General features: G+C 36.6%; 1 protein-coding gene across 1 annotated transcript in view; it reads right to left on the bottom strand.

The window, feature by feature from the left end:
• Window positions 1-24,795, bottom strand: part of LOC150100037 (uncharacterized) — a 108,757-nt gene extending 83,962 nt beyond the window's left edge. Inside the window, exon 1 of the mRNA XM_090402994.1 lies at window positions 24,627-24,795. Within this exon, the coding sequence (XP_090259120.1) occupies window positions 24,627-24,795 (169 nt within the window). The remainder of the gene's footprint in view (window positions 1-24,626) is intronic.
• Between the last annotated feature and the right edge of the window lie 1,265 nt (window positions 24,796-26,060).

The raw sequence follows: 26,060 nt of genomic DNA, 5'->3' as shown, positions 1-26,060 counted from the left end.
GCTACACCTGCAAGCTGTCTCCTGAGCTCTTCATAATCACCCCCCTTGTAGTTCCACATATACCCTTTTTTCACAGGGGTCCTTGCACTGCTGGCAACCACCCAAGTAATCACCTCATGGTCACTTTCACCAATTGGTGGATGATTTGATACCTCATTGATAATTACATCCTCCGATGAGATGACCAAATCCAAGACCCTTAATCCTCGTGTGCCCTCTGTTACATACTGTCTGAGGTAGTTATCCCTCAAAAACTCAAGAAACTCATTTTCTTTACTTCCAGTTGCTATCTCTTCATTCCAATCTATATTGCCATAATTAAAATCACCCATAATGATCACCCTTTTCTTATTTGCTTGGCTTATTTGACTATACATTTCACTATCACCACCATCCACATTACCAGGTCTATAACAACATCCCACCAAGTATTTGATTCTATTCACCTCTATCTCACACCATACTGCCTCAAAACCACTGGCCCCATTTCCCTCTTGCATCTCTACCTTGTATGGACATAACTCTTTCTCTATCATCAATAGCACTCCCCCCTCCCTTTTTACCCCTTCTATCCTCACGAAACACATCATACCTTTCCATCTCTATTCCTGTCAGGATGTCATCCTCATCTAACCATGTCTCACTTATTCCGACAATCTCTGGGTGCACAGACGCAATTAGTGCAACCATTTCATCCGCCTTGTTTCTTATAAAATTATGAGGTTATTATGAGGTTATTACTCATAATTATGAGTTATGAGGCAGTGTGGTGTAACGTGGAGATTGAGAGGAAGACATTTACAACAGTGGCCAAAATTGTGGAAACCTTTTGGAAAAAATGTATTTCTGAGGTTTGATGGCTCATAACACCACTTTTTTTTTTGAGTAATACCATAAAATTATATATAAATGGAAAGATAATTTAATCAAGAATGTAATGCAATAACTTTTACAAAGGATTTTTTATTAGAACAGTAGTTATAAAGGAGAAAAGTGAAACACACAGAAAAAATGAGATATACAAAAATTCTCACAATGTGAGTTTACTTAGTTGGGTAACCTTTAACATTAATTACGGCCTTATAACATCTTCCCATGGAGTGAACCAAGTTTTTTAGTTCTGCAGCTGTTATAATGCGAAACCAAGATTGAATTATTGCTTCTATTAATTGGATTTTATTGGTGGGTTGCTTCTGACTAACAAGTTTCTTTAGTCGGCTCCATAGATTTTCGATTGGGCTAAGGTCTGGGCTATTCCCAGGCCATTCCAGCAGTGGAATATGATTATCTCCACTTTTTGCACAAAGCAGCAACATGACATGGAGCTGAATCCTGTTGAAATATAAATGCTTCATTATCTTGGAAAAGGTCACATGCAGAAGGCTTCAGTTTTGGTGTATTTCATTTATGTATTTTTGGGCATTTATATTCCCATTAATCACACAAATTCTGCCCACACCTTTTGATGTCATACAACCCCAGATCATAACACTAAGTGGGGATTAAACGGTAGGTGTAATGCAATCAGGATGCAAATCTTCTCCGATTCTTCTCCTTACGTATTTTATGCCATCACTACCAAACAGGGAGATTTTGGTCTCATCACTCCAAATAACACTGTCCCATTGTTCTGCTGTCCAGTTAACATGGGTTTTAGCCCAGTTTAATCTTTTCAACCTTTGTTTGAGAGATAAAAACGGCTTTTTTTTTGTGGCATTCTAGCATTTAGACCAAATTCCTGCAGTCTGCGCCGAACAGTCCCTGCACTCAACTTCACATTGTATTGTGCCATTTAATCTTGTATACACCCAAATGATTTTCTTCTGTCATGTAAGCACAGTCTCTCAATTCTTCTATCATCACTTGCTGTTGTGCACCTTTTCCTGCCTTTACCAGTCTGGTTTTGTAGTGACCGAGTCTCTTTATACCTCTTCAAAAATCTAGAAATGCCACCTTTGGTTAAGTTTCCACCAAATTTTCTTCTCATTTCTTCATAACTGTAGCCTTGTTCACTTAATAGTACTATTTTACATCGCTTTCTGGATGACCAGTCAACTCTTTGTGCCATTTCTTTAATTTTATTATGTTTTGCATGCTCATTAAATGAAAGAACACACACAAAAAAAAAAAAAAAAAAAAAAAACAAGTTGATAGCAATCACATACAAATGTCCTCCTCTCAGCTCCAATACATGACATCAATAGCTGAATCCTACTGTGACCTTACTGGCTCATTGCCAAAACAAGATGACACTTGATTGGCTCTCTAAACACTTATGCTCACTGGCTACATTCAAATGAAGGAAAGCTACTTCATATCAACCTAAGCAAGTTGTGCTTCTTTTTTCTGGTTATTTGGCTATAACTTTTCATAGAATACAGATAATTGAACAAACTTTGTTGCATTACATTCTTGATTAAATTATCTTTCCATTGGTATATAATTTTATGGTATTACGCAAAAAAAAGTGGTGTTATGAGCCATCAAACCTCAAGAATACACTTTTTTCCAAAAGGTTTCCACAATTTTGGCCACTAGTGTAGTTGGATGTTGCTATAGGCCTGGGAATGTGGAAGGTGGTGATGAAGAAATGTATAAACAACTTGGATTAGTGAACAAAGGAAGGGTAATTATTATGGGTGATTTTAATTATGGTGGTATAGATTGGAATGAAGAGATAGCATTTGGAAATAAGGAAAATGAATTTCTTAAGTTCTTGAGAGATAACTATCTCAGGCTGCATATAAAGAAAGGCAGGCAAGGAACAAGAGTTCTAGAACTCATCATTTCATCAGAGGATGAAATTGTTAGAGGGGTTTCACATTTTCTTCCAGTTGGTGAAAGTGATCATGAAGTAATCACCTGTGTTGTGGCTAGTCATATGCAGATTTTTGTGAGAAAAGGATATATGTGGAATTATAACAAGCTTAGGAGACAACTTCGAGCTATAACATGGAACGAGGAGTTGACCGGTAAGGAAATAAATGCTGCATGGGAACTTACAAAGAATTACATAACAGCATCAATGTAAGAATGTATCCCAAAGGCAAAAGGGTGAATAAGGTAGGTGTAAAATGGATGAATCTGGAGCTTAAGCATGAAATCTGGAAAAAGAAAGTACTTTGGAGGAAGTACAAGATGAATAATGTAATCAGTCACATGAACAATATAAAGAACAAGCCAAGAGAGTGACTCAGTTAGTAAGAAAAACAAAAAGTAGAGTATGAGCAGAAATTGTCAAATCAGGATAAGAAAAACCCTAGAGAGTTCTTTTTAGATATGTGTCAATTTATAAGGGTGTTTCATCCTGATAAGGGTGGAATCATGAGGAACTTAAGTGTAGAGGACATAGAGAGGATAGCTTAATTGTGAGTGAGCAGGAGGTATTTGAGGAAATAAACAACCTTGATGTTAATAAGGCGATAGGATTTGATGGCACATCACCACACATCTTAAGGTAATGTTTCAAGGAACTGGCAGTAGCATTGGCATGCCTGTTTAATAAGAGTTTTGCAACAGCACAGGTTCCAAGGGAGTGGAAGGAGGGTAAAATTGTTCCACTGCATAAAGGCAGTGACAAGGTTGTAGCTTCAAATTATAGGCCAGTTTGTATATCTGGAGTTGTGAAGGTCCTGGAGTGATTGGTGAGGAGTAGGATACAGAAATGGGTTGATAACAGCAGTATTCTCCGTGGTTATCAGCATGGGTTTGTTAAGAGGAGATCATGTTTCACTAACTTACTTATGTACTATAACAAGGTGACAAATACCTTGGACAAGGGAAATGCATATACAGTGGTGTACTTGGATTTTGCAAAGGCTTTTGATAGGCTGCCTCATGACAGGCTCTTAAATAAATTGAAACAGATGGGATTGGATAACAGACTTCTGTGTTGGATCAGTGACTGGCTGTCCGATAGGTATCAGAAAGTTGTATATCGGGGTGCAGTATCTCAAAAGAGAAAGGTCACCAGTGGTGTGCCACAAGGGTCAGTTTTGGGGCCATTGTTGTTCAATTTGTATGTTAATAATGTTGAGTTGGGTTTAACTAGTGATATCCAGCTGTTTGCGAATGATGCAAATATGCATATATGCAGAAAACGGAATCCTTTCTTTTAGTGTTACACAGTGATCAGCATTCATTTAAAAATTTTATGGAATTTACAACTGTGTTAAAAAAAAATTTTATTATCCTGACGTTTCGATCTTCACATCAAGATCATCATCTGGAGCATACATAAATAAACAAGACAAGCGGAGTTAATTATTAACTATAAGCTACAGAAACAATGATTTGATCACATGTTATTCTACTGGCATGACCTCTAGTAAAAAAAAATATATATATATTTATAAATTACATCAAGCTAAATTCTATTTATGATGACAGGATTAATCACTTTCTTACAGATGGTTTTCTTTCAGAAACAATGATGTCCTATTTTTAGTATTACAATTGTTATTTAAGATACTGGATTTTCTACAGTCCTGTTTATGGTTGTTCTTAGTGAGGAAGATTCCGTGGGTCAAACATATGCCTTCCATATGTTTGGAATTTTAAGACCATCATTATTGTTCAAATTGGGGTGGTTGATAATGATCTCACAGGCTTCCTTAAATTTCTGTTCATACCATGTTTTAGTGTGATGTAGACAGCTAGTGCTTTTCCAGACAATTCTGTGTAAGGTATTCAGGGCATGATCCGAAAGGCCAGCTTCACCATAATTATTATATTTAATGTGTCGTTTATGTTCTTTTTGTTTGATAGGAATTGTGCATCCTGTTTCTCCTATATATGGTATGTTGCAAGTACAATAAATATGGTATACTCCAGGGTGGGCTGTTGGAAGGAGTGGATCTTTGGATGAGTTGAGTAAGCTTTTTAATTTTAATTTAATTTTTTTGACCTCCCACGATGAGTCTCTGACTCCATGGAGGTCAAATGTTAATAATAATAACTTGTGTAACGCTGTATCACATGAAAAAGCATTTGAGAAGCAGATTTTTTTACGTGGTGAATGATGGATGAGTGGAATGCATTGTGCGTTCAGAAAGTTAGGAGTGTGAGTGACTTCAAGGGTCAATATGATAGATAGATTGGTAATTGTGCTCTTGCACAATTATCATTTGTGGTTGCACAACCAGCAAATATGTCTATCATATTATGCTGGGAGTGAAATGGATGTGCAATTTTATTAAACAAAAGATTCTTAAGAAAAAAGGATATGGAAGGAATACTGTGTAAACAAGGATGGTATCAGCTGTGAAAATTATAAAGCACAATGTAGAAGAGTTATTACACAGAAAGCTAAGTGCAAGTATGAAAATAAACTGGATATGCAAACTGAAGAAAACCCAAAATATTCTATTATTAAGTTGCAAGTAAAAGAAAGAATGAATGTTAAAGAATAGTTCTCATCAATGTGGATGGTATGCAGGTGGAAGATGCAGAAGAGATCATTAAACTAATGAGTTACCATTTTGATAAAAGCTGTCAACCTGGTAATGCAACACAGTAGTCAATATTACTTCTACACTGGGGGAAGAAACTCAGGTGTATGAGGAGCTACTAGAGCTGTTGCATAAAATGAATACGAATGTGAAAACAGGGACTGATGGAATATCGACATGGATACTAAGTGTTCAGCTGAACTTGCCATTTCCTTTGATTTGGCTGTATAATTTGAGTATTGCCACAGGAAAGATTACACAGGAGTGGAAAGAATGTGTGAAAACTCCATTGCTTAAAGGTAGTGGGAGGAGTGATGTGTCTGACTATTAACCTATCAAAATCTCTGGAGCGGTGATGAAGATTGGTAAGAGAATGCATACAGAGGGTTAACAGAGGATCTATAAGTGCAATGAACAGCATGGGTTTAATAAGGGAAAGTTATGTTTGACTTGTACACATTTTATAATTATGTGTGCTAATCCTCTCAAAAAGCTTTTGAGAACATTCAGGATGGAAAACAGTTTTAGAATTTGGAGGTATAGGACTAGATTATAAACTACTAGTCTCGATAAGAGGATGGCTGACTGACAATAGCAAAAAGTGGTGTATGGGGGATGTGAGCCTGCAAAATTTAAGGTGACCAGTGGTGAACCCCAAGGATCATTTATCTATTATTCAATCTTTACATTAAAGATATTGGGAAAGATTTAACAGGAGATATACAGCTAGTTGCTGATGATGCAAAGATAGAGGATAATCAGGAATGCAACACTTGTAGACTGATTTGAATAAGCTGAAAATGTATGCACGTGAAAATGGCTGTTAGTTCAATGTTAGTGTAAATGTCAAGTTATGAACTTCGGTGTAAAGAGATATCCAATGACACTTTATATTGTGGCATATTATATTATGCTAGAAGAAACTGACCTGACTATCTTGGAATATTTTAGTAGATAAACTGAAGTTCATATAAATCGGACATGTAAGAGGTAGCAGCAAATAAAAAGATGTTTTCATTATTTTTATTAGAGTTCTTTACTTTAAATTATGAGGAATCTAGGCCAGATACAATGTATAGTCTATGGGTAATTTGCAATCAGGAAATTTGTATTTAAAAATGTAATATTTTAGAATATTACATTTTTAAGTACATTCTTAGTGCTTAGTTCTTTGTGCAGTATTTAAATAATTGGCAGCAGCCACAGCTCAGTTTCCCAATGACTTGTCAAGTCCCCTACCCCATTTAAGGACTACATTTTGCACAGTATACTATGGGATTTTGTGCTATATGGTGCTAGTGGCATGTATGCATCCTAACAGACATGTGGAAGGTGAAAGATCGAGGAGTGCATACATGCAGAAAATAGGAAGAACTTTGTGAGGTAGACATTAGTATGACAGACGTTAGCAGTATTACGTCAGAAACGGGAGAATACTAACTGAGAGAGAGATGAGTAGCATGGTCGAGGGTGAGGATAATGAGCAGAATCTGGATGAAAAAATGAAAGTAGGGAGTATGGTAAGTTTGAAACATTGTGAAGTTTTTCAAAGATGGTGTTACATGGGAAGATGAATGGCGAGTAAGAGTGGGTAGTTTGCATAGAGAGATAGATGCACTGAAAGAGGAAGTGGAATGTCTCGGGAATGAGTTGAAAAGCATGAAAGAAGAGATTAGGCAGTGTGGAATCAGTGAATGCAAACCGAATCAGAGTAGGAGTGTGTAAGAGAGAGAGAGTTATGGAATGATAGAAGAGGAGAGAATAGGAGAACCAGTAAAAGAGAGGGAATGAGAAAAATCTGAGTGAGTGCTGGAACCAGGGATGGAGAGATGACAGGACAACAGGTAAGTAGGGAAACAAAGAAAGTGTTAGGAGTGAGAGAGAGAGAGAGGGGGGGGGAAGGGATGCAGGTGAGCAAGGAAGAATGGAGACTCGATGATCCATGGTGTATACAAGACAGAATGCCTGAGGAGTGTTTGCCTGGAGAAACAATAGATAGTGTGACTATGGCAATTAAGAGAAGCGAAATGATGGATGAGATGATTGTGATGGTGGATGCGAATGACTTGAGAAGCAGTGTGAATTGGGTGGCAAGAGATCTGACGTTCATGCTTGAAGTTGTACAGAAGAAGACAGAGTGAGTGAGTGTGTGTGTGTGTTGCCTAGGTATGATAAGCTACAGAGAAGAGCATCAATAATAAATAATATATAATTATTATATTATATTATTATATAATATAATATAATAATAATAATATAATGTGAAAATACTAGTGCTGGTAGTCAGCAGTAGATGGTGTTGGTGTAGATGATGAAGCTAGCTGCAGTTGGTGACATGTTGGAGATGGAAACTCGTAGTACAGATGCCCTTCCTTGAGTCTTTGGACTCCCTGGAGGTGTTATGTAATAATAATAATAATCATAATGTTAATGTAAGCTCTTTGCTTTATGCGGATGATGTTATACTTCTAAATAAATATAATAAATTTAGTTTAATCCTTTATCCAAGTGTAAGCAAATAACGTTTGCACCTGAAGTATCTTCAGGAGTGAGGCAACTTATGGTAAAGGTGGACCAAGCTCTCATTGCTCCTTGTCCCAGTATCTCCCATAATACAAAGAACATCTCTGTGTGGACATGTATAATGCTGCTTATTAAGGGAAGGGCCACTACCCAGACCGGTTTTGACCTTTATTGAGGTCTCGTCAGTGGGAGCCAAACCCAGAAGTGGGGATACTAAGGCAGAAGCAATGGAGAAGTCATATTTACCTATACTAGTTGCCAAAAGGTGTACCACCTTATTATTAAATTACTCTGGATTTAGAGAAAGATGTTGGAAGTTTTTTGCCACTTGGTTAGACTATAATAAATTTAGTTTAATCCTTTGTAAGCAAACTCTCACTGAAACAAAATCTCGTCAGTGGGAGCCAGACCTCAATAAAGGTCGAAACCGGTCTGGGTAGTGGCCCTTCCCTTAATAAGCAGCATTATACATGTCCACAAGGAGATATGCTTTGCATTATGGGAGACACTGGGACAAGGAGTGATGAGAGCTTGGACCACCTTTACCACGAGTTGCCTCAGTCCTGAAGATATTTCAGGTGCAAACTTTATTTGCTTACACTTGGATAAAGGATTAAACTGAATTTATTATAGTCTAAACAAGTGGAAAAACTTCCAACTTCTAAATAAATCCAGTGCAAGTCTACAAGATTCCCTGACTAAATTCAATAACTGTTGTAATAGATATGGTATGAAGGTCAGCAATAACAAGACAAAGACAATGAAAATATCAACTACATTGTGAATGGAGAACCTATAAAACAAGTAAAACATTTCAGCTACTTAGGCACAATTTTTAATGAAGATGGTAAATTAAATTTTGGTGATGAGGATCAGCTGAGGGAATGTGGACTGGAGTTTGGTGGATAGAAGGAGAGGTGATATGATTGAGACTTTTAAACTGTTGAGAGGTGGTTACAGGGTTGACACTGGGGAGTTCTTTTGCTTGGTTGAACAGCGGGAAGGAGTGATGACAAGAGGCCATCCCCTGGAAGTTATGAAAGGAAACTGTGAGCAAGAGGGTGAGGAGTGGTTTCTTTGCATGGAGGGTGGTTGAACCGTGGAATGCATTGCCTGATGGAGTGGTGAGAGCGAGAACGGTCAATGAGTTTAAGGAGTGGTATGATAGACTTTGTGTTTCTTAGGGGGGAACCTCCCCTCGATGAGTCTTTTGACTCCATGGAGGCCTGAATAATAATAATAAATATGGAAATAGATGACAGAATCAACAAAACTTGTATGGTAGGAAGTCAACTGAATAAATTTATATGGAATAAGAGAGAAATTAGTCAAAACACTAAATTAGCTGTATACCAGACAGTGTTCAAACCAATTGTAACTTATGGATCCGAGAGCTGGGTTAGAAGTAAAACATTTGACCAAAAACTGGAGACTGTAGATATGAGAGTCCTGAGAATGATTAGGGACGTGAACAGATGGCATCAATGGCAATATCACATGGGTTTAAATGTCACTTCATGCATGGAGTGAGACTACTAACCTGCTTGTTGGATACCTGAAGTGGCTTGAAAAGTCCCACCTTTAGTCTCTAGACTAGAACAGTTTCCAAATTATTTAACCTTTAGCCTACATAATGGACTAGTATCACTCCTATGTTTGTAACATTTGTAAAAAAAAAGCATCTTCTGGATTCAGAGTGATATCAGCTAAGAGAGCTAACTCAAGGAACCCAAGTCATTCCATATACAAGTAGTGCAAGATAGCGTATCAGAACATTATTGGAGAAACGGAAATTAGAGACAGATATAGTAAGTTTTTTCACTGGGAAATAAAGTATAATTGACAAGTTGAAATAAGAAATTATATTCTTGTTTTAACCTTATTTTACTGATTCTTCCCTACTTGGGAAGCCATTTCATATGCAGTCTTTTTTTGTTGTTGTTGCTCAAGCTTGGTAAAATAAGGATGAAAACATGATACTTTGTCAAGTATAATCTATCTGGTTTTTCAGTGAAAAAGCTTGCTACAACTATCTATCATTATTTCTTTTGTTCTTATTTTTAAACTAATTTTTAGTGATTCTTCTTGTAATGTGTTTAGTTTACTTTCAATACCTACGTATCTGATCTAGCTGACATAACTGTATGCTAGCTGTGAAAGGCTATGACAAATATCCATCATGCAATGCTCGGCTGGAATTTATTAAAAACCTCCCTTTACGAGGTTTATTATTTTCTGTGGCATTCCTTAAATTGAAATGAAATTGACACACACAGTATCTCTAAACAGAATTGAAGTTTTTTTTCATAATCTACAAATGGTAAAAATAAAAGAGAATTAAATTTATCACATTGTTCAAGTATTATTATCTTTATTATTATTAAGATATTAATGTAGTCTGTAAAACATCTATTTGGTCTGCAACTATACTGTTGCCTTCTAGAAACACCCTCCCCCCTATCCTACAAGAAAAAATAAAAAATCTTGAAATAGTGGATAGAGCATACCTGTAACAAGTCAGTTTTTAAACCTTCTGCAATGATGCCATCATAACCTATATGACTACATCACTGCAGAAGTTTTCCCATTTTTTAATAGCATTTTTTAAAAAATCTCCAATTTAGATGGCAGGCTGCTATCAATTTTTAATTCATTTACTTTCCCCCCCATATGCATTCTATCATTACTAATTAATATTTGACTGAGGTGCTGTCTCCACCTTTTCATTGCTGACATTAGAATTTCCATTTAGATCATTCATTGAGACATGCTTTGCAATGGTTCTCCAAAAAGTCTGGAGAAGTTGTGTCCTCAGTCAGTTCTTTCTTTTCTGCAAACTACTGGTATTGATCTTCTCTAGCACTTCTTTTACCTTTTCTATTTAAATTAAAACATTAAAATAGGCATTTTAAGAAATAAAAATATATTTAAGTTAATTTCTTGTTGGAGAGGATTTCTTGCATATAATTTCAGCTTAGCTTTTTCTTTCCTCAACTAGTTTCAAAGTTTCCATCAATTCCATTCTTCCTTCTTTTAACATAGCAAAAGGTGTTCTATATCATTAAAAGGTCCCCCCCCCATGTCATTATTCCTGATATTTGCTTGTCCATTCAAATTAGTGCTATGTATATTTTTCTTTAACTTAATTTTAAACTCCTTATAGACTTCATATTTTAATTTATCAAAAATCTACATCCCTTAACTCCTTTCCACCTCTATTTTTTTTTCGAGCACATGACTACACTGATCTAATTATTAGATGGTAATCTGATCCAATATCAGTACTTTTTTCCTTTAGACATTATAATAATATTTTCCTGCTTCTGGTATATGCTATTTGATTTTGTGTTTTGCCATCCAGTGATACCCAGGCTACTATATGTGTTCTCTAATACTGCACTGTTGGAAGATTGTGCCACCTATTATATTAACTACATAGTTCCACCAGTTAATCACCATTTACACTCCCCATCCCAAACTACGCTTATCATTATATTCTTCAGTCTCTCATCATTTATACCAACTTTATCTTATCAAGTAAGCTATTATACTTTTTTTAAAAAAGATGTCTTCTTAATTGAAGCATAGCAATGATCAACTCTTAGCACACCAAATTTAGTTTTATGATTTACTGTTATTATCCAATCTTGCACTACTCAATATTTAATCATAAGGATTTCAACTGCAAATTGATGCATATCTGCTCTATTACCTACTGCCTATCCTCTTCATGCCATGTAGCACATAAGGCTGAGATTTGTTTTCTCTAGTTAATTCTACCTTTTTAACTGATTCTGTTGCTCTCCACAAGTTAGTTAAGGCCTTCTATTTGTTTTCTCATTGGGGATTCATCTCAAAAGCTATCCTTGGAATCTCTTATTGTATTCTCAATACATGTGCAATAAATTTCCATCTGCTTCATGAAGATGCAGGCGAAAATTGATTGCACAAAGTGATCTTTGTGAAGTAGTTATTGTTCTTCACAAAGAACAACAAATTGTTCTCAGTTGAAATTGAGCCTCACAAAGTGCATCTTGATGCACTTCATTTGTAAACTATTTAATTTAGCTTTCTGTTTCTTTGTCAATTTCCATGTCTCTGATCTGTATTATAATATGGCCTTGACATTACTATTCAGATCTTTATTTTGGTTTTATTATAACATTTGGATGATTTCCATAATAATGTGGAGTTTATTATTTCCACGTGTAAAAATAACTTTTCCACATTGTTTTCAATCTTTTTAAAGCAATATTTGCTTTTGTCAATCTGTGCAATATGCCAGTTCCACCTTCAGTATGAGCTTCTAAGCAGGCAAAATACAAACTCTTCTGTATGTTCAATTTTATAATTCTTTCTGACATTCATTGTTCAATTTAAGATATTTTATTTTATTCATATTTAACTTTTTCAGGTGTTTTATACAACATTCCTGATTTTGGATGTTATATCAGGGTGTTTTGATCATATCAAAACTATTCATTTGCATGATCTATATCCTTCAGCTGTGATAAAGGACTCTTCTTTCTCTCCTTATACCTCTAACTTTTTTCATAATCCAATCAATGGCTGTTAAAAGTAATCAAGACATCATGCAACCCTATCTTGCACCAGTCCTTATTTCAAACCATTCTAATGTTTACTGGACAATAACTTTTACTTTCTTTATGCATTTATTTTACTTTCACATTTTCATCAGAAGGGAATTTTGATCTGACCACATCTGTGCTTCTGTGCTCAGATCTGGCCACTTGTTTTGAAGGGGAAGAAATAACCTTGCTTTAAGTTATGGATCTGAAAGTTGGGTTAGAAATAAGGCACTTGATCAAAGACTAGAGACCACAGATATGAGGGTTCTGAGAAAAATTAGAGGAGTGAACTGATGGCATCAATGGCAGAATCATATTAAAAATGAAGATATTAGAAAGGAACCTGATATTATTAGCATTCAAGAATGTGTCACCAGAGCTAATCCAAGGTGGTATGACCACTTAAATAGAATGGGTGAAGAAAGGTTAGTAAAAACAGGCATTTGATGCCAAGATGGCAGGAAAGGGACCCAGAGGAAGATGAAGGTCTAGGTGGATTGATTCAGTCAGAAGTGTCTTAGAAGCACAACATGTTAGATATGATAATATTGGCGTGCTCACAAGTAATAGATTGATTTGTAGGAAACTCGTTGATAGGAGATTAATAACAGTAATATAAATTTAATCATGTAGCACTTTAATAATAACCTGAACATCCCTTGGAGGTACATATCAGGAAATTGCTGATGACAAAATAACTTTGGAGAGGATGTAGAGATGGATAACGAAAATGAGGGCAAATGAAAACAGACTGAAGACATGCGAACTACAGAATTTGTTGGAGAGAATATGAAAGGATGATATGAGCAAGACATTTAAGCAGTTGAAAGGTTATTATCAGACTCACACTGGAAAGAATTTTCATATGGCAGAATAAGAAGAAACAAGAACATGGTGGGACATCCCTGGAAATTTCAAAAGTAGTGAGTAAGAAGATAAGATGCAAGTTTTTTGCAACTTAACTTAAACATACACACGTGACCACAGTATTAAAATTATTTAATAAGTAAATATTTTATCTTAAGTATCTTAGGACATTGTCAGTACAATAATTTCAAACAATACTAGGAATAACATACAGTTAGAGCAGATTTCAAACAATACTAGGAATAACATACAGTTAGAGCACATGCTTACAATAGAATCCCACTATGTGTGCAATAGCGTGATATAGAATTCTTCTTCTTCTTCTTCTGCAGCTTTTCCCACTTAAGTAGGGTCGCTGTTTGTAGTGAGTCTCCTCCACAACCTCCTGTTTGGGCTGTAGCCACATCCAAGTTCTTCATCCTCAAGTCTTCCTCTACCATCTCCCTCCATCTCTTCTTTGGCTGCCTGTGCTTCCTCCTCCCCTGCACATCCATCTGCATGACTTTTCTTCCCACATACTCTTCCTCCCTCCTCATCACATGACCATCCTAACCTTGCCTCCTGTATCTTTGCTCCTAAGTTCGTAACTTTCACCGTTCCCCTTACATAGTCATTTCTCAGACGATCCTTTCTGGTCACACCGCACATCCAACTAAGCATTCTCATCTCTGCTACCTCCATCCTGCTGATGTTATTTTTCCTCAGGGCCACAGTTTCCATAGCGTACGTCATAGCTGGTCTCACTACTGTCCAGTAGATTTTGCCTTTTAGATTGATTGGCATCCTCTTATCGCATAGCACTCCAGCCATCTCTATCTCTCTCCAGTTCCTCCATCCTGCTTGTATCCTGCATTCTACTTCCTTCTCAGCCTCACCATCCTCTTTCAATGTTGAACCTAAGTATCTAAAGTCACTGACCTTCCTGATGACATTTCCTTCCAGCTCCAGATCTGTTTCCTGGCTGCCATCCACTTTGCAACACATATACTCTGTTTTATTTCTGCTCAGTCTCATACCTCTCTCTTCCAGTACTTTCCTCCAACTTTCCAGTTTAGCTGCCACTTCAACTCTTGATTCTGCACACAGCACGATGTCCTCTGCATACAACATAGTTCAAGGAGCGTCTTCTCTCACCTCCTCCGTCATCACCTCCATCACAATATTAAACAGGAACGGACTTAATGCTGACCATTGATGCAAGCAAACTGTCACTGGAAAACTTTCTGTCTCTCCCAGGCAGGTCCGAACTCTTGTCTTCACATTTCTGTACATCTCCTGCACCAGCTTGACATATTTCTCTGGTACCTTCTTCTCCCTCAGACTTCTTGCCTTGGGACTCTATCATATGCTTTCTCCAGATCAATAAATACCAGATGTAGCTTCCATTGCTTTTCTCAAAACTTACATAATAATTTTAATAATAATAATAATAGAATTATTATTATTACGTAACACCTCCAGGGAGTCCAAAGACCCATCGAGGGAGGATACCTACTTTCCAACTCTGTCTCCACCACTCAATCCACCAACTACAATGAACCATAACTGCATCAACGCCATCTACCGCCAACCACCTTCACAGATGATCGCAAACATTCATGCCCATGGCAGGATTTCAACCCGCAGCCTTTTGGCTGGAGAGCAGATATGCTAATCGCTCAGGCCAACAAGATTATTAAATTTAATCTAATTTATTTTTTATCAGATATATTTTAATTTAATTCTGTATCATGCTACTGCATGCATAGTGGGATTCCATTGTAAGCATTTACCCTAACTGTATGTTATTCCTAGTATTGTAATTACTAATTATTGTACTGATAATGTCCTAAGATACTTAAGACGAAATATTTACTTATTAAATAATTTAAATACTGTGGTCACATGTTTATGTTTAAGTTATTAATACTCCACAGGATTCACTATATAATAGAGAAAGTTTTTTGCACGAGAACGGTAGGAGTATGGAATGCATTACCTGAGAGGATGGTAAAAGTGCAAATGGTCAATGAGTTGAAGGAGTGGTAGTATAGACTTTTGTCTAGTATTGACTTCCCATGATGAAGTATGACTCCATGGATATCAGAAAAATAATAATTCCATAGTTTCTAATAATTATTCATAATATCTCTCTCAGTAATGTCAATAGTTTTGTGAAACCAATATCGGTATAAGGAGGAGGTTCTACATTCTATACATTGTTCAATATTCCTTAAATAAAAAGTGATGCATAATACTTCTGATTGTTCTAAAACAAACTTTTTCATGCTTTAATATCTTTTCTATTTCACTTTTAATTCTATTTATCAAAATTTTAGAAGAAAATGTTTGCAAGCACTGACAGACTAATTCCCCTCTATTTTTTACATTTAGTAAGTTTTTTTTTTTTTTTTTTTTTTTTTTTTTTTTTGTAATTATAATTATCATTGCTTCTTTCTGCTATCTGGATATCTTTTCAGTTCAAAGCACATTATAAGCTCACTTGCAACTTATCGGCAGCAATTTTTTGTTTTAAGCATTTCTACTGCTATATTATCATTGCCATATCGCTTTCCACTTTTCACCTTCTCTATTACAGTCATTATTTCATTTTTAGATTTTGGTTACAGTGTAATATTTAAATCTATACTTACAGGATTTCATTAATGAACTTTTTTTTTGTCAGTTATATTGTTTCCTATATTTAAAACCACTTCAAAGTGCTCTCTCTTCATCTCTTTCAACAATCTTATCTTCTTCAGTTAGCAACACACTATTTTTATTCCTTATAGCATTGACTTGCTTCCTTCTTTCAGAGCATATTTTCCTTGTCACCTCATAAATTTTTTTAAACACGGCTAGATATTGTGGCCTTTTGTGCTTCTATTGTCATGATCTGATCTTTTAACTAACTTTTCTCTCTCTAGGATTTCTCAAATTAATTTTTTTAATTCTCTGAGACTTAGCATTTTAATTTTGTGCCTTTCTTCTTATGAGTTTCCAGATCTTGTTTGATAATGAATGTTTGTCCTTTTTTTCCTTTCTTAGTAACAAATCAGTCTTTTGCCATTATATATATTATACTAAAATTTTTTCTATCTCCTTCTATCACATCTATTGATCTTTGGCCTGGTTGGCCGAGTGGTTAGCATATCTGCCCTCCAGTCAAAAGGCTGTGGATTCGAATCCCACCATGGGTGGATGTTTGTGATTGTCTGTGAAAATACTAGTGGTGGTGGTAGGCAGTAGATGCCGCTGGCGTAGATGATGAAGGAGACAGAGAGATATAGAGTAGGTGCCCTCCCTCGATGAGTCTTAGGACTCCCTGGAGGTGTTGTGTAATAATAATAATCTTTTGCACTTTCTTCTTACTTGCTTTCTAGTTTCTCATCCACTAAAATTGAAATCAATCTTCTCTTATAACAGATAAATGTTTGCTTTATTAAATTCATTTTCAACTTCCACATATAATATTCTGATCCTGCCATTCTGATTTTTAATTTTCTTATTACTCCTCCACAGCTTTAAGTTTAGTTGTCATTAAATAATGATCAGATCCTACAGTAGCTCCTTGCTTTAACAGCTGAGAGTAAGTATTTCAAAGTATCCTTGATTGTGATGAAATCAATTTGGCTTTTGCTTTTATCATTTAATGATATCCAGGACTTTAATATATTTGCTGGCCTGGTTGGCCGAGTGGGTAGTGCATCCACTCTCCAGCCAAAATGCTGTGGGTTCGAATCCTGCCATGGACACGGACGTTTGTGATTGTCTGTGAATATACTAGTAGTGGTGGTGGTTGGTGGTAGATGGCGTTGGTGTATGATGAAGGTAGTCACAGTTGGTGGAGACGGAAAGTTGAAGGTAGATGCCCTCCCTCAATGAGTCTTTGGACTCCCTGGAGGTGTTACATAATAATAATAATATATTTATTTATGCTTAAATATTTTTCACTCTGTCATAAGCTTATTCGTTTTACCTTATTTTACCTTATTTTACATTCTACTTTTTTTTCACCACATGCTTCATTACTCACTGCTCTTGCATCTTCAATATTTCTTTTGCCAACTCTAGTATTCAACATCACCCATAAGAATAATTATGTCATGCTTTGGTATTTATTCTATAAAAATCTGTAATATTGGATAGAATATCTACTGTATCAAACATTACTAAATAAAAAATCATTGGACCAATTTATTCTACAGTACCATTTCCTCTCACATTATATTTTTTTGTCTCTTAACGCTTTCAGCTAATTTTTCTGTCTGACAGAGTTTTTTTGATATTTCACTGGCTGATTTGTACTAATTTTCCAGGCACTTCACTCATCATCCACGAATCTGTCTAATTTCTGCCTTCATTTGACTTCTGACTGGAAAGTTCTTTCACTTGGTTATATACAAGTAACCTAGTCATGAAGATACTTCACATGCAAATCTTGTTCACTTACACTTGCATAAAGGATTAAACAAGAATATATTTTCTTAGCTAGTATAATTTACTTAAAAACCAAGTGAAAAAAACTTACCAGAACTATCTCTAATACAGAGCAGTCTAATAAATTCATGGTGAGTCTCCGACTACATGGAGGTCAGATGTTAATAAGACAATACACCTTTTTATGACTTGTATATGGGAAATATATGGATTCTGCATTAATTCTCCCTTGATATCTCTACAAGATTCACCGCCGAGTTAGGCAGGCCATAACACAACAAAAAGATGACCAAGAACCTCTCACACCCACTTCTCCAACAGAAATTATAAACATTATCATTAGAGTGCAAAAACAGAGGGTGAAAGAAATAACAATTGTGGCTGGTACGAATGAATTGAAAGGTGATAAATTTTTTATGAGAGAGGACTTGAAAGTATTGTTAAAGGTAGCGAAAGAAAAGAGTGACAGAGTTAGAATGGTGAGTCTGTTACCGCGGTATGACAGAGAGGAGTTTAGAAGGAGGGCCATAATCGCAAATGATATTATGCGCAGGTTATGCGGACGGTGTGGTGTGGAATTTGTGGACGTGTGGAATGAGTTTGATGGGTAAAAGGACTTATACAAGATGGATGGACTGCATTTGAATGGACTTGGTGTGCGGAGACTGGAAAAAGTGTTGCTGAATGAAGTGAAAATGGATGTGCAGAACCTGGGAAACTAGAACTACCAAGAAGGTGGGGGGGGGAGTGGATATCCAGACATCAGTGAGACAGTTGAGTGTAAAAATGTATACAATGTACCTGAGCCAGCAATAAGGACAAAAAATGGGAATGGGATATTTAGAATAACGCATCAAGATAGGGGTGGGACAAAGGGAACACTGCAATTCATGTATACTAATGCCAGGAGTATTAGGAACAAGAAGGAAGAATTTTTGGCCTTGATTGGCTCTTCCTGGCCACAGGTTATTGGCATTAGTGAAACATGGCTGACGGAAGATGATATAGTTAGTGGGATAGAATGTGTAGGTTATAGTATGTTTAGGAGGGACAGAGAGAATAAAATTGGGGGAGGGGTGTTGTTGATGATAGCTGATGAACTGCAGCCAAGGAGAATTGAAGTATTGCAGGATAGTGAAAGGAGCTCATTTGAGGCTATTTGGTGTGAGATTGATACTGGCAGAATAAAATATACAGTTGGGTGCTGCTATAGACCAGGTGATGGAATAGATGGTATGCATAAACAAATTGATGAAATGAGTGGAAGGAGGGTAATTATTATGGGGGATTTCAACTATGGTAACATTGATTGGAAGGAGGAGAGGACACATGTGAGGAAGGAAATGGATTTTATTCAATTATTAAGGGATAACTATCTGAAACAGCATGTAATTGAAAATACTAGGGGTGTGAGAGTGCTTGACCTGGTAATAGTATCTGAGTATTTGACTGTAATGAATATGACCATGTTGCCACCTATTGGTGAGAGTGATCATAAGGTCAAGACCTTATGATCATAAGGTCAAGACCTTATGATCACTCTCACCAATAGGTGGCAACATGGTCATATTCATTACAGTCAAATACTCAGATACTATTACCAGGTCAAGCACTCTCACACCCCTAGTATTTTCAATTACATGCTGTTTCAGATAGTTATCCCTTAATAATTGAATAAAATCCATTTCCTTCCTCACATGTGTCCTCTCCTCCTTCCAATCAATGTTACCATAGTTGATGAAATTGATGAAATGAGTGGAAGGAGGGTAATTATTATGGGGGATTTCAACTATGGTAACATTGATTGGAAGGAGGAGAGGACACATGTGAGGAAGGAAATGGATTTTATTCAATTATTAAGGGATAACTATCTGAAACAGCATGTAATTGAAAATACTAGGGGTGTGAGAGTGCTTGACCTGGTAATAGTATCTGAGAATTTGACTGTAATGAATATGACCATGTTGCCACCTATTGGTGAGAGTGATCATAAGGTCTTGACCTGGGAGGTGGCTAAAGGTGTGAAATTTGTGATTAAGACAGGGTATATGTGGAATTACCGTGCTGGCAAGTATGACAAGCTTAGGAGATTGCTTGGATCAGTGCCATAGCATGTACAACTGCAAGGGCTGGACGTCGATAGAGCATGGGAAGTGATCAAAGAGCATTTACAGGAGGTTATGGCTGATTGTATACCTAAGGTCCGAATAGTGAAACAAGGAGGGGTTAAATGGATGAATAACACCATTAAGCTTGAGCTGCAAAAAAAGAAACAACTATGGAGGGAATTTAAAGAAAGGGGTGACCTGCAGGCACACGAACAGTATAAAGTACAGGCTAGAAGGGTAACGAGTGTGGTAAAAACAGCAAAAGCCGATTATGAAAGGAAACTAGCTATGCAAGCAAAAGAGAATCCCAAACAGTTCTTTCAATATGCTGCAAGCAAGAAAAAAACTGTACATGGCAAAATGATTTTAAGGAATGACGATGGTAAAGAGTTCACTGAACCAATCGATATAGTGGAGTTACTGAGTGCGCACTTTGCAAAAGTATATCATCCAGGTGGTGACGTTGAAAAAATGAAGGAACCATTAGTTTATATGGGAATTGTGATGAATGAAGTGGAGGTGAATAGTCTATTACAGAACCTTAATGTGAATACATCTGTGGGATTGGATGGTATACCGGCACGGGTCTTGCATGAAGCGGCTAATGAATTATCAGTGCCCTTGACCATGTTGTTTAATCTGAGTCTCAGGTCTGGCTTAGTCCCGAAGGCGTGGAAAGAGGGGAAAATAGTTCCACTGCATAAAGGAGGATCCAAGATTATGGTTGCAAATTACCGACCGATCAGCATATCAGGAGTCGTTGTCAAGGTCTTGGAGAAAGTAGTCAAGGGAAAAATACAGGAATGGATTGATGAAAATGAGATACTGTACAGAGGACAGCATGGCTTTGTGAAGGGTAGATCATGCCTCAGTAACTTGCTCAAGTTTTATAACAAGGTGACGGCTGAACTGGATAAGGGAAATGGGTTTACAGTGATACTGCTGGACCTGGCAAAGGCGTTTGACAGGATACCACATGGAATTCTAATCCGTAAACTACAACATATGGGAATGGATATAGGGTTGGTGGGATGGATAGCTGGGTGGTTGATGGAGAGATAACAAAGAGTAGTTTATTCAGGAGTAGAGTCCAAAAAACGGCCTGTGACTAGTGGTGTGCCACAGGGTTCTGTTCTTGGACCACTGCTGTTTAATCTGTTCATTAACGATATAGGGAATGGTCTAAGTGGGACAGTTCATTTGTTCGCTGATGATGCAAAGTTGGGTAGGGCGATAGTGAATGCAGAAGATGTCAAAGTCTTGCAAGATGACTTAGATAGATTGGAGTTCTGGACTAAGGAGAATGGATGTCAATTTAATGGGACAAAATGTAAGGTTATGCATTTCGGAGTGAAAAGATTAGCAGCAGTATACCACATTGGTGGAACTGTACTCCAAGAGATTGATGAGGCCAGGGACTTGGGAGTGTTGGTGAATAGGGAGATGAAATTTAGGGGGCACATTGCGAAAGTAGCTAAATCAGCTCATCAACTCACTTGGTTGTTGAAAAATACCTTGACGAGCAGAGAAAAACAAGTTATTGTACCTCTGTACCGAGCCCTGATAAGACCTCATCTCGACTACTGTGCCCAGATTTGGTCACCTCGGTTCCTTCTTGATGGGGAGGAGGTTGAGAGGATCCAGAGGCGAGTGACTAAGATGATAGCAGGTCTATGGAATGAACCATATGAGAACAGGTTGAAGATTTGTGGGTTGCAGAAACTAGTTGATAGGCAAAAAAGGGGAGATATGATTGAGACATTCAAATTGCTAAAAGGATTCTATAGGATTAATTCAGATGATATTTTTGAGATCAGGACTGGTGGTGGGAGAACTAGGGGACACCCATGGAAGCTGGGCAAGAGCGTGGTTAGCAGGGGTGTTAGAGCTGGGTTCTTTACTTTTAGAGTGGTAAATGAGTGGAATAAGCTGCCAGAGTCTGTTGTGGGTGCTATGACAGTGAGCGAGTTCAAGGCAAGGTATGATAGATACTGTGAGAATGTTGAACAGCTGTGTGAACATGATGTTTAGGGCCTCCCTTGATGAGTCTAAGGACTCCTGGAGTAGCCCGTGGTAATAATAATAATAATAATAATTATACAATAAAGCTCCAGGTTCAGATGGAATTACAAACAAAATAATTAAACTACTCCCCAGAAAAGCCATTGTACATCTAGTCAACATAATATTAATGCCATCCTCAGATTTCAGTATTTCCCTTTAACATGGAAAATAGCAGATGTCACACCAATCAAAAAGATGGGAAAAAATGCCCAACTCCCTGAAAGCTACAGACCTGTCAGTCTTCTGTCTAACCTTGGAAAGATCGCAGAAAAAGTAGTCCTTACTAGGCTTCAATCACAAACGGACTAACTACGTATAATCCCAAATGAGCAATTTGGATTCAGAAAAAACCACTCCACCGCTCAGCAGATCCACAGGCTGATCGAATACATCTCTGAAGGCTTCGACCGGAACCTTCATACAGCTGCGGTCTTTTTTAGATGCTGCAAAGGCTTTTAATAAGGTGTGGCATCAGGGTCTTCTCTACAAGCTCATCACATTCAATATGTCTACTAATCTAGTTAAAATAATTCACTCTTACCTCAGAGACAGATACATGCAAGTCAAAATAAATGAAACAGTATCAACCAGACGCAAGGTTCTGGCGGGAGTGCCGCAGGGCTCACTCTTGGCCCCCTTGCTGTTTTCTATCTATATTGCTGATATCCTTCAAAACCCAAGCTCAACAATCACTGCATTATATGCTGATGACACTGCATTATTAGTAAGGTCTCTCAGCCCCAAACTAGCTGTCAAGAGACTCCAAAACAGTATTCACACATTAGAGAAATGGTTGATGGACTGGAGAATCCAATCCAATCCACAGAAGAGCTCAGCCATACTGTTCACTAGAAAAAAGCCTCAAGGAAGATATACATTTACTAGGTGTTAAAATCCCATGGCAGAATACAGTCAAATATCTCGGAGTAATTCTCGATAAAAAACTACAATTCACCAATCATATAGAACACATAAGTTCAAAGACATCCAAAGTAATAGCGCAGCCCTATCCCGTGATCAACAGAAAAAGTAAATTCGATACTCAGAACAAACTGCTCATATACAAGATGGTAATACGCCCAGTCATAACTTGCGCATCTCCTGCATGGAGTCATACTTCGAAAACAAATATTCAAAAGCTGCAGAGAATACAGAACAAATGTCTGAGAATGAGTTTGGATGTTCCGTGGTTTATCAGAAACTCCCAAATTCACAGAGACGTCAACATTCCCTACATCACATCTCTCCTTCATGACCTAGCTGAAAAGTTCTTCATCAAGACAATTAATCATCCAAACCCACTGATCAAGCAAGCTTCAGACTATAATGAAGGAGATTTCTGCAAATACAAGAGACCCAAATCAATTCTATGCTCAGCTGAACACAGTTAATCTCACTGCCCTTTCAAGGCGAGCTTGAAGTTTCAGATGGAGGGGAATATGAAAAGCATTTATGCTTCACCCATCAAAACAGTATCGTTCTGCGTCCCTTGATATCGCTGTGGGTCTGGAACTCAGTGATGAGACTTAAACACTTATCTTACAATTATAGGATCTTGTTTTATTTCTCCTGCATAGTCTAACCTACTCTAATCAAATGCAAGCATGAGCATTACTTGTGTATTGTTTCATTAAAGTTAATGCACCTTTAAAAAAATAAAGGAAATAATAATTAAATTAATTTAGTTATATTACATACATTCTCTCTCTTCTAAAAACATCAACAGGAGTGGTTAATAAGTTTGCACACAAATCTTAAAATAAGAAATTATGTTTATCTTAAAATTGATTTGAAATTCTAAAATAAATTCTTGAAATTAGTTTTACCTAATAAAAGCATAAAACGCCATTTATACATTGTAGGCCTAAACTTTCCTCGATATCTGTACAATTCTTATTTTATTTATTTTTTGTCAAGTAGTCAAATGAGAAAAAAAAGAACACTTGTTCAAAGAGAATTATTTAGGGCATTATTTATTCCTCAATGAACTGGAGGAAAAGGAACTTTAATAATGTTGTATTTAACATGCAGAATTAGTAAAATATACAATTAGAAAACACAAATTAGTTTTCTATTTTTTTTTTTTTAATTCCATCTTTTCTGGTTGCTTTTTTCCCCTAAATGCTTATCCAAATGCTCGAATTAAAAAAAAGTAAAAAAAATAATAAAAAAAACACGAATACTAATTTGATGCTATTTAACTGCATATTTTCAATTTCTGTTCAAATCATTGATGGTAAACAATGTGCAGTGTCTTTTATATCTGCAAATGCATTATGTCCCATTCATCGTTTACGTCTAATTGTATGATACAAGTGTCAATCCACAAGTGCTCAGTGGTTAATAAATATGTATCCGGTATTTCCAAGTTTCCTACCACCTGATTTCTTCATCTGCAAACATGAAATTCCATTTATGTTACATTTTTTTTTTTTTTTTTCATTTATCGACCTGAAAAAATGATGCAAAAGAAAAAAAAAAGGTGGGGGATATGTAGAGAACGAAGTTTTCCAAGATATAATAAACTAACATTCTAAATCCTAAGGAAGCGTCAAACAATACCGTATCTATGACACCACTATAAGTATGTATTAAATTGCGCTTACTTTGCACATGGAAAAGTCCAACACTAAATTTTGACAATTCAGGTACTTGCTTTAAAATTTCATCTGTTACTAAATGACATCCTCTGTGCACAGGACGTAAGTTAATCTTTCTTTGAAACCACGCAGAACCCTGACGAATTATTCCATTACTCGAACTAGATCCGGCCATGATTTTACGAATATCTGAATGTCTCAGATGTCATTCACCAGAGGCAATCACAAAAATGAACAACTGCTAATCCGAAGGTAACTTCTTGAAATGATTTATATAATCTTCAGCAAGATACAAATCGCATACAAATAAATAACTCTTCTAAAAGGAACATATTCTACCAGCTAAGAGAACTGTTATTAATACTAGTGTTATTATTATAATTATAATTTCTTGCTTGTTTATCAAAACATAATGTGAAAGAGAAGCAAGAAACAGAATATTTCCACTTATATAATTTCCTATATTGTCAGTGTACAAAATAAATAGTAGCCAGGGCCGTACTTATACACAGGCGCACGAGGCTCTAGCTGGGGGACTCGAAAAATTAGGATCAATTTAAGAGCCCCAAACAATGAGGGGCCAAAGACCACTCTAACACTCTGGTTCCGTCGCCCTCCGGAAAAATATAAGTACGGCTCTGATAGTAGTGGCTTGATTATCGAGTCCTTTAGAACACTACTAATCACACATCTTCGTCAGGAATGTAATCATCTGTAAACGATTTTTCTGGTGAATTTTTCCTCTCTCATCAGCTATCCTCTTATCTACATTATTATCTTCAAAACCATACCGATTTTCTCCAGTTTATGTAAGAGATTCCCATACGGTATCCTGTCAAAATGGTTTCTACTGTTCAACTCAGTGGCCATTTCATTATTCTTTTTCAAAAATGAGCAGTTACTACCCTTCACAAAAAAACATGCTTCCCACTATACAATATGCCAGGCTTTTCCACCTATTCATGAATTTTGCTCTTAACCAACTTGTTATACATCCATATCACTCCTAACATGCTAATCAGTGATAATTTGCTACATCTGTTATGAAGCTTCCTTTATGCAGCAACAGAACTAGTTCTCCTTTTTTTTTCAAAAAAAAAAAAATCTTTTTTTTTCAGACTGGGGAAAATCGTTGTGTTAAGGCACGAACGCTTACTTCATTTTAAGGGGTACTAACACTATTGTGATACCAATTAAACACTCTAGTCAAAAACACTGGTATTTCCCTGGCGCATTCATTTAATAGGCGAGCTCATGTTCCATGTAATCCCATAGCTGTATTCAATTCAAGTTCCTGTAATATCCTATGCACTTCTAATTATAATATAATTTTGCAAAGTGATCATCCAGTAATTCAGTTACTTCCTCAGCTTTGGACACTGCCCTAAAATAAGGATTTATCTGAATTATTCTAAAATATTCATTCTCACGTTTACATCT

This window comes from Typopeltis vanoorti, chromosome 13 (assembly GCF_054136105.1).
Source record: "Typopeltis vanoorti isolate ZY-2024b chromosome 13, IOZ_Tvanoo_1.0, whole genome shotgun sequence".
NCBI lineage: Eukaryota > Metazoa > Arthropoda > Arachnida > Uropygi > Thelyphonidae > Typopeltis > Typopeltis vanoorti.
This window is presented reverse-complemented; position numbering and strand designations above follow the sequence as displayed.